Source organism: Trachurus trachurus, assembly GCF_905171665.1.
Source record: "Trachurus trachurus genome assembly, chromosome: 5".
NCBI classification, from domain to species: domain Eukaryota; kingdom Metazoa; phylum Chordata; class Actinopteri; order Carangiformes; family Carangidae; genus Trachurus; species Trachurus trachurus.
This window is the reverse complement of record NC_139896.1, coordinates 2,989,756-3,005,575: the sequence shown is the minus strand read 5'-3', so window position 1 is coordinate 3,005,575 and position 15,820 is coordinate 2,989,756. Positions and strand designations below refer to the sequence as shown.

Sequence of the window (15,820 nt, the reverse complement as noted above, 5' to 3'; positions counted from 1 at the left end):
GTTTTTATGTTCATTAATGTGCACTGTCCCATCCAAATAATCAAATAAAGTAAAATAAAGCAGCAGTTCCTCTGTGCACATGCAAACAGGAAACGAGAAGATGTGATTACAGTAACACATCTGACAACTGTAGTCTTATTAGATTGCTCAGCTCCGTCACCTCTGTGCCTGCAGCTGTCGCACTCTGCTAAGATCTGTGATGAATGTTTGCTTTCCCCCTCGACTAAATCAACTCCAGTCACACAGCGCCCCCTAGGAAACAACAGGGGAGCTGCATCACACAGCAGCTGATCAATACCAATAGATTTAACCATTAACAACCACCACCACAGCCAGCTTTTTTCGTCTCTACAAATATTTTTAACTTCAAGAGCACCCCGCAACACCTGGAGTTACCTTTGTATCCACCACGAGCACTCGTATCCCCCCCCCCTCCCCCCGCCTTTGATAACAACCACCACCACTTTGAATTCCTGCATGTGTGCAGTGCACACTTTAATGTCTCTGCTCCGACGCGTTAACTGCAGGTTTCTGTGGTGTGAGGCTGCAGCTGGACTGAGATTAGACTGAAGACATTTCTACTGTAGGAACTCAAGAATTAATATTTTTTGTCACATCGATCAAGAGTTAAAGCTGCACTGGCACTGAAATGATAAATTATGTATGTACTGTATTTCAATTTTCATGCATATATGTGTCAATAATATGCAAATACTGCACATTTGTCGCTATACTGTAGGTAAATCTTTACAAGGTGCTTTTACAGATATAAATGATTTAAGATACATTAAAGGAGAACTATGCAAGATTTTTACCTTAACAATGATACAGTTTTACTTTAATTAACCAGCTTCAGAGTCCTACTGCTGGTTAAATCAATGACTTACATCCATAGTTCCCCTTTAAAACTAAAAAAAAATTGTGACAACCAAACGACACAACCAATCAAAACCAAATATTACAGTATAAAAGATAGAAAAAATAAGATAAAATATTAAATTGATTGATTGGGGCATTGATGGCTTTTTTTCAAACTTTATTTCACATTACAATTGTACATATTCAATTTACAAAAACTAATTTGAGGAAACATTGCTTGCATCTGAAACAGTACAAGCTTATTATTATAACACATTAACAAGATTAAACAAAATAAAAGTAAAATAATCACAGGGGTTGACATTTGAACAAAGGTGCTTTAAAGCGTATTATAGTAAAAGAACACAGGATTGTAACATAAAGAGAAGCAAGAGACTTTGACATGGTTTCATATAAATCATTTATAGACTGATTTTCTTCCGATAATACCTTTAGGGATGTTATATAGTTTTTCATTTCACTTTATGGTTTGCTGTTTTTCCATTTATTCTTGTGTATATGATATTATTTTCCCATAATGAGAATCATGTTCAACATCTTGGATACCTTTTTTTGACAGACCATCCATATAAATCATCACTTGAAATGTGTTAAATAAAGAATTGTTGATCCCAATATTTAACCATCGATAAACATCTAGAATAGGTGTTCAACTGTTTCGAGACCTCAGGTTTCTAGCTGGTGCATTATGGAGTAAGGAGTCTTTCTGTCCCGTCTCCCCAGGTGGACATGCACTTCATGAAGAAGATCCCAGAAGGAGCCGAGGCCTCCAACGTGTTGGTGGGAGAGCTGGATTTCCTGGAGCAGCCGATCGTGGCCTTCGTGCGCCTCTCCCCGGCCGTGCTGCTCAGCGGCCTCACCGAGGTGCCCATCCCCACCAGGTAGAAGACCGCCAGCAGCCGCAGTCAGGAAATCAGATTATACAATAACACAGGAAACATTTACATAATCAGAACTGTCTGCTGATAAATCTCAGGTTCCTGTTCATCCTCCTGGGCCCAGATGGAAAAGCTCAGCAGTACCACGAGATCGGACGCTCCATGGCAACCATCATGACAGATGAGGTACGAGGAGGAGGAGGCTCTAGTTTCACAGGTTTTCCACATGCAAATGAAATCTCACCTCTGAGCTTCACTTCTTAAAAGAATAATCCACACAAAATTGAAATGTCACTCATTATCTCCTCCCCCTCATGTGGACTAAGGGCTGGGAGAAGTTTCAGAGTCCTCCGTGGCTTCTCTGAGTTACAGGGGGTCTCGGCGTAGCAGTGCATGTCCATATGACGGTTGCAAATGGATACCAACTGTCGTAGTAACAAAAAGACACACCAAAAAACATCCAAATACCTCCATGCTGCTTGTATGTAATGTCCCTCTAGTATTGAAGCCCCGAAATGCGAAATTGTTCCGAAAGAAAATTTAATAAGTCTCTATATATAATATTTCAAGCTTGTTTGGAGCGGAAGCTCCTCTTCCTGGTCCGTCCAAATCTCGCGCCAGGGTCAGTAATCGCACTGAGGCCGGCGCAAATCTCGCGAGATTTGGACGGACCAGGAAGAGGAGCTTCCACTGCAAACAAGCTTGAAATATAGACTTATTTAAGTTTAGTAATTTAGTAATTAGTAATTTTATAATAGAGTGCAATTTCAATTTTGAGTGAACTATTCCTTTAAGTTAAAGTTAAAGATACTGTATTAATCCTTTGCAGGAAATTACAATGTTACCAGCAGCAGAAGACAACACAAGACCACACACACACACACACATCATACGCAGAATACACAATAACAACAACATTGCACAACCCGTTAAAGCATGGATAAGTGAGAAAGAGTAGCATACTAAAATAAGATTCAAAAAGGAGGGAGAGACTCTATCACATGATTACAGAAGTTAAGAGAAGCCCAGGCTCATGATTCCAGTAGATAGTTACCGTAAAAAGCCTAATGGCAGCTGGTAAAAAAAAAGACTTCTTCTCTCCACTCCAGATCTTCCATGACGTAGCGTACAAGGCCAAAGACAGAGGAGACCTGCTGGCGGGAATAGACGAGTTCCTGGACCAGGTGACCGTGCTGCCGCCGGGGGAGTGGGACCCGTCCATCCGCATCGAGCCGCCCAAGAGCGTCCCGTCTCAGGTTCATGGAGCCCTGTTGCCCTGTTGCCCTGTTGCCCTGTTGCTCTGCACAGATGTGGTTTGGTGCAGTGCAGGTAAAGTTTATAACTACTTACTACTGTCTGACTCTGTGTGTGTGTGTGTGTGTGTGTGTGTGTGTGTGTGTGTGTGTGTGTGTGTGTGTGTGTGTGTGTGTGTGTGTGTGTGTGTGTGTGTGTGTGTGTGTGTGTGTGTGCAGGAGAAGAGGAAGCAGCCTGGAGTCCCTAACGGTGCAGCATGCCAGGTAGAGGAAGAGCTGCACGCTGAGCACCACGGGCCGGAGCTGCAGAGAACTGGAAGGTAATAATAATAATACATTTTATTTAGAAAGCGCCTTTCACGCCACTCAAGGACACTTTACAGCAGTTAAAATCATCAATAAACAACACCAAAACACAAAACACAGAATAAACAGCATTAAAAACATCAGTAAGAATCAATGAATAAATAAAAGGAACAAATCTATAAAACCGTGCAGAATAAAGGGGGATGTTAGAGTGAGGGGTGGTGGAGTGGATAAGCAATTTTGAACAGGTGGGTTTTGAGTTTTGTTTAGAAAAGAGGGAGAGAGTCGGTGTTACGGATGTGAGATGAGGTACACAATAAGGTACACAAAACTAGAGTAGTTACTGAGGAATAAATTAAGAACTAATGAGTAGTTAGTGAGGAACTGGGGTACACAACATTAGAGAAGTTGATGTCTCACTTTACTTTAGGGAACACAAAAAGGGAAACTAATGACTAGTAATAGTTAGTTCCTCATCAGTTCCTCAGTAATTTGATTAGGAGTTACTGAAGAACTGAACATTAACTAATAGTTAGTTCATCATCAGTTCCTCATTAATTATTTACCCTAATTTTCTGTACTTTAATCCCTCACTAACTACTCAATAGTTTGTCATTAGTTCCTCAGTAACTACTGTGTCACAGCTTTGGACTTTTTTGGGAGTTTAGTCTTCATCGTGGCCTCAAAATCTAAAATGATATTTATCAGGAGCTGAGTGTGAGACAAACATGTGACACCGACTGTAACAGCCTGAAGGCGAAACTCTTCTCTGCACCAAAACACTGAAGATCTGCTGAAAGTCTCACTCTGCTCACCCTCCACATGAGCTTCATGTGATTCTGGCTGATCTCAGCCAAGCTCTGGTTGAACTCTGACAGGAAGTACACACGGTTACCAAAGAGGTCATGTTGTCTTTTAAAGAGGAACTATGCAGGATTTGTAGTTGAACTATGCTCATACTCATACACATTTTTTTTACTCATTTTTACCCAAATTAAGCAGCTTTGGAGTAATTCTGATGGTTTAATAAATGTCTTAACTTGTTACAAGGGAGAATGGAGGCTCTCTGACTTCCAAGTGACTCTCTTGGCTGAAACCCAACCATGCAAGATCAGGGCCAAACGCGTAACCCGTAACCTGTAATCTCTTGTTTATGACAGATCAAACTACACAAATATACACATGGTAACATGGTAGATGATAAATAACGTTATGTACCGCTCTATAGATTGCTTTCTTGCTGGCTTCGTTGTAAACAAATGCACATGGAGGAGAGGATGGTTAGCAACACAGCGTAAAAGCGACCGGACTTGTATAGTTCCCTTTAAAATTAGCTGGGAGCTCCATGAGACAATGACTTTATTCTACTCTCTATAGTCTTTATGCAGTTATCTGATCTTAGCATAAAGTCTGGAGTCAAACAAGCAGCCAAAGTAAAAAAGAAAAATCTGTCCACCATCAGGTTTAAAACTCACTAATTAATTCTTTTAAGAAACCAAAATGTAAATCATTGTCTTGTGTGCTCTGCTCAGGTTGTTTGGAGGTCTGATTCTGGACATCAAGAGGAAAGCTCCGTTCTACCTGGGCGACTTTAAGGACGGTCTGAGCCTGCAGTGCGTGGCCTCCTTCCTCTTCCTCTACTGTGCCTGCATGTCTCCTGTCATCACCTTCGGGGGTCTGCTGGGGGAGGCCACGGAGGGACGCATAGTAAGTGTCACGCCCCGTCCCGCCCTCCTCCCACCCTGGAGGTCTTGGCCCCCGGGGCAAGCTGGGGGTCTAAAACAATGTTACTCCCTATTCTTACTTACAAGACTATTTTACTTGTTCCTGTCTCTCATCTGTCTCTTCCCCTTGTCTCCACCTCCTTCTCATACGTCCATCACATTCTCTCATTCCCTCTGCACTTTCTCTGCAATCTTACACAAGAAGTCATTCACACATGTGCACGCACACACACACACATACATGCACATGCACACTCTCACAAGAGAAAAATAAACCTTTACCTACCTTTTATTCTTTATTTTCGCATTCTATTTGTATTTATTTCTTCCTTATATACGTATATACTTTTTCTTTTCTTTTCTTTTCTTTTTTCATTTTACTAATGAAATTTACTAATTTTATTACTATTATCATATGTACCTATATATGTCTTATTTTGTTCTTGTCTCCTTTCCGTTTGCCTATTTGAAGTCTTGTTTGTATGATACTGTTATTTGTTAGTCACCCACGTTGCACCCTTGTAGTTTGTCTGTAGTATCTGTATGTCTTTACACTATATGGCACTATTAAAAAAAAAAAAAAAGTGTCATGCTCACTCTGATGCAGCATTTACATCGTATAATGTTACTAAAAACATCCTGCTATCTGTTGTTTTTCCTCAGAGTGCCATAGAGTCGTTATTCGGGGCGTCTATGACGGGAGTGGCCTACTCGCTGTTCGCTGGGCAGCCGCTCACCATCCTGGGCAGCACCGGCCCCGTGCTGGTGTTTGAGAAAATCCTCTTCAAGTTCTGCAAGTGAGTTCACCACCGAAACCGACCCGACTGTGACACTTTTATGAAACACCGTCCTGAGATCTTGTTTGTTCCTGTTTGTTTAAAGGGATAGTTCAACTCAACTCAACTTTATTTATAGAGCCCTTTAAAACAACCACAGCTGAAACAAAGTGCTGTACATAATGCAACAGAAGAATAAATATAACATAATTGTTTATTGCTTTTAAAACAATTTAAAAGCAATAAAACAATTTAGAATTTAAATAAAACAATTAAAATAAAAAACATTAAAAACAATGAATAGAACAAACCATAAAACACTAAAACAGAGGTAGAGTCTCATGCTGAGTTGAACGCCAAAGAATAAAAGTGGGTTTTAAGACTAGTTTTAAAAATGGACAGTGAGGAGGCCTGTCCAATGTGGAGGGGAAGCTCGTTCCACAATTTTGGAGCGGGAACTGAAAAGGCTCTGTCCCCTCTGAGCTTCCGTTTGGACCTCGGTACCTCCAGGAGCAGCAGATCAGCTGACCGGAGGCACCGAGCAGGGGCGTAGGGGTGAAGAAGCTCAGAGAGGTAAGATGGGGCCAGTCCATTTAAAGACTTAAAAACAAATAAAAGAATCTTAAAATGAACTCTAAAATGCACAGGCAGCCAGTGGAGGGAGGCCAGGATGGGGGTGATGTGCTCCCTCTTACGTACTCCAGTTAGCAGGCGTGCGGCCGCATTTTGCACCAACTGGAGACGTGCAAGGGAGGACTGGCTGACTCCAAAATAAAGTGCATTACAGTAATCCAGCCGAGATGTGATGAAGGCATGGATTACTGTTTCAAAGTGCTGATGTGCAAGAAGTGGTTTGACCTTTGCCAGCTGTCTAATTTGGAAGAAGCTGGACTTTACCACAGAGCTAATTTGTCGATCCAGTTTAAAATCACTGTCCATCTTAAAACCCAAGTTTAAAACTGTTGGCTTTGTAAACTCTGCCAAAGGGCCCAAGTCAACAGGGGGGGGTTCGCAGAGGCCACTGGGACCAAACACCATCACTTCTGTTTTCTTCTCATTAAAATTTAAAAAGTTGAGGGCCATCCAGGCTTTGATGTCCTCAAGACATGCAAGAAGTGAGGGAGAAGGCATTTTTCTTTTTTAGAGGCACATAAATCTGACTGTCATCGGCATAAAAATGGAAGGATATGCCATGCTTCCTCAGAATGGATCCCAGTGGCAATAAGTACAGAGAGAAAAGTAGGGGTCCTAGAATCGACCCCTGTGGAACCTGTCACGTTCCATGTTCCAGGAACTGGACAAAAGGTGGAGAGACAACTGAGTTTTGCAATTTTAACAAAAAGAATTTATTACTGAACTTAGACAACTCGAACCAAGACAAAACAAACCAACAAAACAAAGAAACAAAGAAACAAAAGGGTCCACAGGTGGAGCAGAGCTTCCACCCCAGCCGGAGTCTCGAGAGAGAGTGAATGTTCCAGTGCTGAGCCTTTCTGCTCAGGCCAGGCCACACCCCACCAGGTGCCATTCATCAGCCTGATGAGCTGGCTGATGAGCTGAACTGGCTGATGAGCTGGCTGCAGAGACTCCTCCAGCCATCACACCCCCCCGGCCAAGACAGAGGTACCACCTCTGACCTCCGACCTCCGACCCTGCAAGACACATACAGAGAAAAAAAACACAACTTCCAATCCAATACATTCTACCTACATCTAGGCAAATCTATAACCCAACTCGACTGCCAGATCATAATCCAGGTAAGCACCTTATTAAATAACATGCAATGCAGAACCCCTCCCTCCTCCCCATTACCTCACCAACACCCCCAAACCCAATGACTCCGCAACTGTGGATCCAGAAGAAGCATCTTTAAGAGCACATACGGATGGGAGCACGGCCTGGATAGAGCAGAGAGACAAGTACATAGCACAACATATTATGACAAAGGAGCACGCGACAAAGTATCCGCCACCAGATTATCCCTGCCCTTAATGTGACGGATATCCAAATGATAGGGCTGCAAAAACAAGGCCCACCGCATCAACCTCTGATTCGGATTCTGCAATGAACGCAAAAAGGTTAGTGGATTGTGGTCAGTATAAACAATCAACGAAGAACCTGACCCAATATAGACATCAAAATGTTGGAGGGCCATGACCAATGCGAGGGCTTCTTTTTCGATTACTGAATAGTTACGCTGGTAATTTTTAAACTTCTTAGAGAAGTAACTAACAGGTCTCTCACCCCCCCTCTCATCCACCTGTAACAACACAGCCCCAGCTCCAGCATCACTTGCATCCACCTGCAACTTGAAGGGGCGATCCAACCTAGGAGCAGCAAGCACTGGAGCTGATGACAACAGGTCCTTCAACTGGTTAAATGCCTGTTGACAGATGGGAGACCAAACATATTTAACATCACCTTTTAACAAGTCAGTTAGAGGAGCACCCACAGAAGCAAAATTTGAACAAAACTCCCTGTAATAACCAGCCATTCCCAAGAAACGCAACAATTCCCTCTTTGTCGTTGGAACAGGGAAGTCACGGATTGCCCTGACCTTTCCCTCATGGTACGCACTTCTCCTTGCCCCACCACCTTCCCCAAATAGGTCACGGTGGCCTTGGCAAATTCACATTTTGCCAGATTGACCGTTAGCTGTGCCCAAAGTAGCCTGTCAAACAAAGCCTTCACCTGCTCCAAATGTTTCTCCCATGTATCACTATATATCTATCACAACATCATCCAAATAGACTGCACAACCCTCCAGCCCCCGAACCACCTTATTCATTAATCTTTGAAAGGTGGCTGGAGCGTTGCGCAACCCAAACGGCATCACGGTGTATGAATACAAACCAGATGGAGTCACAAATGAACAAATCTCCCTTGCTCTCTCAGAAAGTGGAACCTGCCAATAACCTTTAAGAAGGTCGAACTTACTAACATACTTGGCAGACCCCACCTGATCGACACAATCATCTATCCTGGGAAGAGGGAAGGAATCAGGTTTTGTCACAGCATTAATCTTCCTAAAGTCAGTACATGGCCTAAATGTGGAATCCGGCTTGCTGACCAGAAGACAGGGAGATGACCAACTAGAAGTAGAAGGCACAGCAAGACCATTTTCAAGCATATAATCTACCTCTGAATCCAATATCTGTCGCTTTTCAGGGCTAACCCGATAGAACCGCTGGGCGATGGGTTTTGCATCCCCCACCTCAACATCATGTTCTATCAAGTTAGTACATGTAGGAGTATCAGAGAAAAGACCTGGATATGTTTGAATAAGACCAACCAGCTGATTCCGTTTATCCTCATCCACCTGCCCAAGCAGCGAATCCAACTTGGCCAAAGTTTCCGAATTTTTAAGTCGAGGTTGCAACACCACATCACCAGACATCTCTTCCTCCTGCACAGTACCGGCCACCAAAACAGGATTATCTGGAACCACAACATCAGAAACATCACGTGCAAAATATGGTTTGATCAAATTAACATGACAGACCTTAAATGATTTTCTTTTATTTGGCATCTCAATCAGGTAGTTTTGCTCTGAAACCCGACGAACAACATTACAGGGACCAAAAAACTTAGCCTGAAAAGGTGATTCAATCAATGGCTGCAAGACCAAAACCTGGTCTCCTGCACAGAACTCACGTCGCTCTACTTTGCGGTCAAACAGCTGCTTCATTTTCTTTTGAGCCATTTGCAAATTTTGTTTCGCCAATTCCCCAGCCTCATAGAGCCTATGTCTAAACCCATTTACATAAGAAATCAGATTCTTTGGGGGATCAGACGCAACCCACTGATCACTAATGACAGACAAGGGACCCCGAACAGTGTGAGCAAAGACCAGCTCGTTAGGACTGAAGCCTGTACTCTCTTGCACAACTTCTCTGGCCGCCAACATGAGCCATGGTAAGCCGTCCTGCCAGTCTGCCTTCAACTCAGTGCAATAAGCACGCAGCAACGATTTCAAATGCTGATGAAAACGTTCAAGGGCCCCCTGACTCTGTGGGTGATACGCAGAGGACATATTATGAGTGACATTAAGTTGTTTAAGAACCTGGGAGAACAGCCGAGAAGTAAAGTTTGACCCTTGGTCTGTTTGTATAATTTTGGGAATTCCAAACACGGATATAAACTCAGTAATGGCTTTCACCACAGACCTGGTTGTGATCGACCGCAGTGGATAAGCAGCTGGATATCTGGTGGATTGACACATTATTGTTAACAAATAGGAACAACCAGACCTGGACCGAGGAAGCGGCCCCACACAATCAACTAACAGATGACCAAAAGGCTGACTCACTGCAGGGATCGGATATAAAGGTGCAGGTTTCAGAGTTTGATTTGGTTTACTAGTAACCTGACACGTATGACATGTTTTTATATATTTAGAAACATCACGCTTCACACGGGGCCAGAAGAAATGCTGTAGCACCCGATGGTAGGTCTTTTTGACCCCCATATGTCCAGCAACCTTATCATGTGCTGTCCGAATCACTGATGTTCTAAATTTTTCAGGTAATACCACTTGCACAATGGGATCCCCGCTAAATCCATCACCATGAGGAGCCCAAATCCTACACAGCACGTCATCCTGGAGTACATAACCCTGTTTAATGTTCCCCACCTGACAGGAAGGCACCACCAAATCATACAGGTCTTTCAATGATGGATCCTTTCTCTGCTCCTGCACCAGATCTACACGAGAAACACAAAGATCATCTGGCACGACAAAGGAAAACTCTTTAACTTTGTCCATAGTTACCCCATCATCAGGCAGAGATGCAGCCATGGCCCGAGTCACAGCACACACTGTGGATGGTTCCAACTCAACTGCTTGCTGTGACAGCCCCACTGGTACCACCACTGGGCCATGTGCAGCGCCCCCTGCAGAGTTTAAAGAGGAATTACATGAGAGATCTGTTGTCTCAGGTTCTGTCACTGGAGAATTGACTCCCCCAGGTGGAACTGGATAGGGAAGACATGTCAAATGTGGCTGCTGAACCGTATCCTGGGGGGTTTGTACTAGTACAGGTCTTTCATCATCTGGCCACATACGACCATCAGGTACCAGATCATTCCCCAAGATGATGTCCACTCCCCTCACTGGGAGCTCTGGACGCACAGCCACCTCCACATTCCCCTGGAAGAAACCACAGGACAAGAACATTGTATGCACCGGAACAAAAAGTGTTTGTAAAGCCAGACCTCTACAGGGCACACAACCCCCTGTGTCTGACTGTAGGGAGAAAGGCAAAATGGCCTCCCTCACAAACGTGTGCATAGAACCTGAATCTCTCAACACCTTCACAGGGACTTCCATATCTCTCTCGTGTAGCCTGACAAAACCATCTGAGAGGAATATATGGTAACCTGAATCAACCTCTGCCCCATCCATGGCTTGAACCTGCATTGGCGCCACCAATCCAGCTGACTTTACCTGACCAGGATTACCTCTACCATTACGTGTAGGGCATTCATTCTTCCAGTGCCCTTTTTGTCGACAATAATGACACACTTCAGGCCCACCTTTACTGTTAAAGGGTTCTGACCTTGGAGCCCTAGATGTTGTCTGAGAGTGTCCCCCACTAAAGTGTGCTCTCTCATTAAAGTGTGCCCTTTCATTAAAGTGTGCTCTCTCAGTGTTAAATCGCTCTCCAAATATACGTCTGTGTGTTAGTACATATTCATCAGCTACAACTGCTGCTTCACTCGGAGTGGAAACTTTACGTTCAGTGATGTAAGTGGCGATGTGTTCTGGTACAGTCTGTTTAAACTGTTCCAATATTACTAGATCACACAACTCTGGAAAAGTCTCCACATTATCTGCCTTACACCAACGGTTAAAGTGCAGAATCAAATCCCTTACAAATTCCACATGTGTTTGTTTTCCCGTTTTCCTCCAGCCTCTGAACTTTTGTCGGTACGCTTCAGCCACAAGTTCATAGGCTTTTAGTACCGCCGCTTTTACCTTCTTGTAGACCTTGCAGTCCACCACCGACATAGAGGAATACACCTCCTGTGCTTTTCCTGTAAAGACACACTGCAACATTAGTGTACGCTCCTCATCCGGCCAACCTCTAACATCAGCCACACGTTCAAACATTGCAAAAAATGTCTCAACATCCTTTTCCTCAAACTTTGGCATTAATCTCAAATGTTTAGTGACATCAAAACCAGACTCTCCCCTGATCGCCCCAACAGGAAGTTTACCCTCTGAAATCAGCCCCAATTTATTCTGCTCCACTTCCAGTTTCATTTGTTCCATCTTGTACTTCATTTTTTCTAACTCCTTTTCATGTTCAAATTTCAACATTAACAATTCCTTTTGCTGTTCAAAGGTTAACCCCGGCACAGAAGTAGTAACCCCACTCTTACCATCCTCGGCCATCAGGACTCCTTCCTCTTGCAGATTTGCCTGTACAATACTCATGATGGTCTCCCTTGTACGTCTGGCATCCACAGCAACCGAATAATGATGTGCCACCTTGAGAAGCTGCTCCTTCGTATATTGCTCTAGTAACTCATAAGAGGGACATTTAATGAAATCTTCAACACTGGCAGCCATACCTGAACCCAACCCAACAGTCTAGATAAACAATACAGAATGTGGCGCCCCCACTGGGTCCCCCCTACTAACTGCCTAACCAAAACCTACTTACACTCAACCCTAGTCTTCAGTGGCATTGCTGAGTTCGCCAAGGGCCCTCCCAGGATACCACCCAAAACAGTAAAGGCAAAAAAAAAACTGCAGCAGAGCCTCTATTAGGGACTGCTGCTACGCCTAACAGAGGGGAACACCAGTGAAAAAATTTGCCACACTTACTTTATCTCCAAACTCTGTACTTACCAACTCAGTATACGTCTCCACCAACCTGCATCAGCAGACCAACAATTCCTACCCAAAACACTGGCTTTAGACAAGCCCCCATTTTGTCACGTTCCATGTTCCAGGAACTGGACAAAAGGTGGAGAGACAACTGAGTTTAGCAATTTTAACAAAAAGAATTTATTACTGAACTTAAAGACAACTCGAACCAAGACAAAACAAACCAACAAAACAAAGAAACAAAGAAACAAAAGGGTCCACAGGTGGAGCAGAGCTTCCACCCCAGCCGGAGTCTCGAGAGAGAGTGAATGTTCCAGTGCTGAGCCTTTCTGCTCAGGCCAGGCCACACCCCACCAGGTGCCATTCATCAGCCTGATGAGCTGGTTGATGAGCTGAACTGGCTGATGAGCTGGCTGCAGAGACTCCTCCAGCCATATGGCAGTGGAGCAGAGCTGGATTTCGAGTCCCCAAGGCTCACACTCATTGATCTACCGGTAAAATATGACTTGAACCAGTCTAGTGCAGTACCACGTATACCCACTAGGTAGCGTAGCCGAGCCACTAGGGTGTTGTGATCCACGGTATCAAACGCTGCAGTCAAGTCTAATAAAACCAAAATAACATGTCCACCAGAGTCATTTGCCAAAAGGATGTCATTGAACACTCTAATCAAAGCTGACTCGGTGCTATGCAGACTTTTAAAACCTGACTGGAAGACCTCCAAGACATCATGTTCATCTAAAAACGACTTGAGTTGAGTGAACACAACTTTTTCTAAAATTTTGGAAATAAAAGGCAGCTTAGAAATAGGTCTAAAATTGGCCAGCACACTGCCATCAAGGCCAGGTTTTTTAAGTAGGGGCTGGACCACAGCATGTTTAAAACACTGAGGAACAACACCAGAGGACAGACTGGTATTGATGATGGACAGGACAGACTGACCTAAACATGGGAAAACTTCTTTTAAAAAACCAGGAGGGACCACATCATACGGAGAGCCTGATGGTTTAAGGTGGCCAATCAGGTCTTCTAAAAATGATAAGGACACCGGCTCAAACATTTCAAAAGTTGCAGAACAAGGAACAGGAACAGAGGGGTCCGATGCAGGAGCTGAAATGAGAGCCCTTACAGTAGCAACTTTATCGATAAAAAAGTCCAGGAAGCTATTGCAAGTCTCAAGTTCACCCAAAATTCGAATTTCACTCATTATCTCCTCCCCCTCATGTGGACTAAGGGCTGGGAGAAGTTTCAGAGTCCTCCGTGGCTTCTCTGAGTTACAGCGGGGCTCCGCGCAGCAGTATTTGTTCATATAATGTTTGTGAATGGATACCAACTTTCTTCGTCCAAAAAGACACACCAAAAAACATGGCGGAACAATTTCTCATATCGGGGCTTCAATACAAGAGGGACATTACAGACGAGCTGTTTGGAGGTATTTGGATGTTTTTTGGTGTGTCTTTTTGGACGAAGAAAAGTGGTATCCATTCACAACCATTATGGACAAATACTGCTGCACAGACCCCCCTGTAACTGTTTGAAATTAGAATTTTGGGTGAACTATCCCTTTAAGGATCGATTTTTAAAGGAATAGTTCACCAAAAAAATGAAATTCCGTCATTATTGACTCCCCCTCATGCTGATGAATACTCCGGAGTAGTTTTTTATTCCTCAAAGTGCATCTGGAGACCCGGGAGGCCGGTTCCTAGTCCAACCAAAACTTTATATGAGAGTAATACTGTAGGGCCCGACACAAAAACGTCCATAAAACTACGCAACAACCATTTAATATTCCTCCACACTGCTCGTCCACTGCAATCCAAGTGTCCTGAAGGGAGATAGTCCAGAGTTTACTGGAAACTACCTCATTTAGGACATTTTTACAGCCTGAACAGTCCTGCATTGAATTTGCCTGCATGGGGCGCGCTCTCGCGTTCACGCCATGCACGCGGACGTGACCGGACTTGCCTCAATGACGTTGTTTCGGGTGAACTCTGGACTTCACGAGTTTCCCACCGTCATTTACCAGTTTGCTTCTATAAACTATACAGGCCTGCCAGTTTTATTAATTTTATCCCCTGCATTTCACCATTTCCTACTGGATTTTATTTTCTTGTTTTAACTGTTAACCTCATTTCATCTGTTAAGCATTTGTACTCTCATTTGATAAGTGCTATATAAAGGCAAGGCAAGGCATCTTTATTTATATAATAATAATAATACATTTTATTTAAAAAAGCGCCTTTCAAGCCACTCAAGGACACTTTACAGAGGAGAGCATCAAATAAAATCATCAATAAACAACATCCAAACAAGAAACATACAATACATTACATTCAAAACATCAGTAAAATAAAAAATGAGCAAATATTCAATGTACAACATTTAAGAAAACAACAATGAATAAAACTGTGCAAAATGATGGGATAGGTTGGAGTGTTGGAGTTAGGGATGGTGGAGTGGCTGAGCGATTTTAAACAGGTAGGTTTAGGGAGAGAGTGGGTATTACGGATGTCAGGCATATATATAGCACATTTCATACCAAGGCAACTCAATGTGCTTTACATAAAGACAAAACATTTAAAAAGAACAGCATAAATAAAGTTTATTATTAGTAGTATCTATTGCGCTAAACTTCCTCCTCCTCTTCCTCAGGGACTATGGTCTGTCCTACCTGTCCCTGAGGACGTGCATCGGCCTGTGGACGGCCTTTCTGTGTTTGGTGTTGGTTGCCACGGACGCGAGCTCCCTGGTGTGCTACATCACTCGCTTCACGGAGGAGGCCTTCGCCGCGCTCATCTGCCTCATCTTCATCTACGAGGCTCTGGAGAAGCTGTGCCACCTGGGGGAGATCTACCCCTTTAACACGCACAGCGAACTGGACAAACTCACTCTGGCCTAGTGAGTCTCACACACACACAGACACACACATGCACAATTTACAGACTGGATATTAGACAAACAAACTTGTGAGCACCTGTAATCATGTTTAAAAATGTAATTTCTAGTCAAAACAAATCTCATTATACTTAAAATAAGACTCATCACATAAAAAGTAGCTTGTTTTTAGGCACTTTTTTACTTTTTTCAAGCAGATTTTCTCTTGAATTAAGTAGAAAAATCTGATAGTGGAGCAAGTTTTTCCTTCTTATTACAAGCTCAAAAAACGTGC

The 15,820-nt window shown here is 43.4% G+C and overlaps 1 protein-coding gene and 1 long non-coding RNA gene across 2 annotated transcripts in view; both read left to right on the top strand.

Moving 5' to 3' along the window:
* Positions 1–15,820, top strand: part of slc4a8 (solute carrier family 4 member 8) — a gene marked incomplete at both ends in the record, with an annotated part of 97,309 nt that overhangs the window by 43,517 nt on the left and 37,972 nt on the right. The window contains 7 exons of the mRNA XM_083971200.1: positions 1,603–1,760; positions 1,856–1,943; positions 2,867–3,013; positions 3,230–3,330; positions 4,849–5,023; positions 5,704–5,837; positions 15,304–15,549. Coding sequence (XP_083827326.1) covers positions 1,603–1,760; positions 1,856–1,943; positions 2,867–3,013; positions 3,230–3,330; positions 4,849–5,023; positions 5,704–5,837; positions 15,304–15,549 — 1,049 coding nt within the window. The remainder of the gene's footprint in view (positions 1–1,602; positions 1,761–1,855; positions 1,944–2,866; positions 3,014–3,229; positions 3,331–4,848; positions 5,024–5,703; positions 5,838–15,303; positions 15,550–15,820) is intronic.
* On the top strand, positions 7,184–12,904 carry LOC310986487. Its single transcript, XR_014595412.1, has 2 exons — positions 7,184–7,573; positions 12,164–12,904. It is a non-coding gene; the product is annotated as an uncharacterized lncRNA (long non-coding RNA).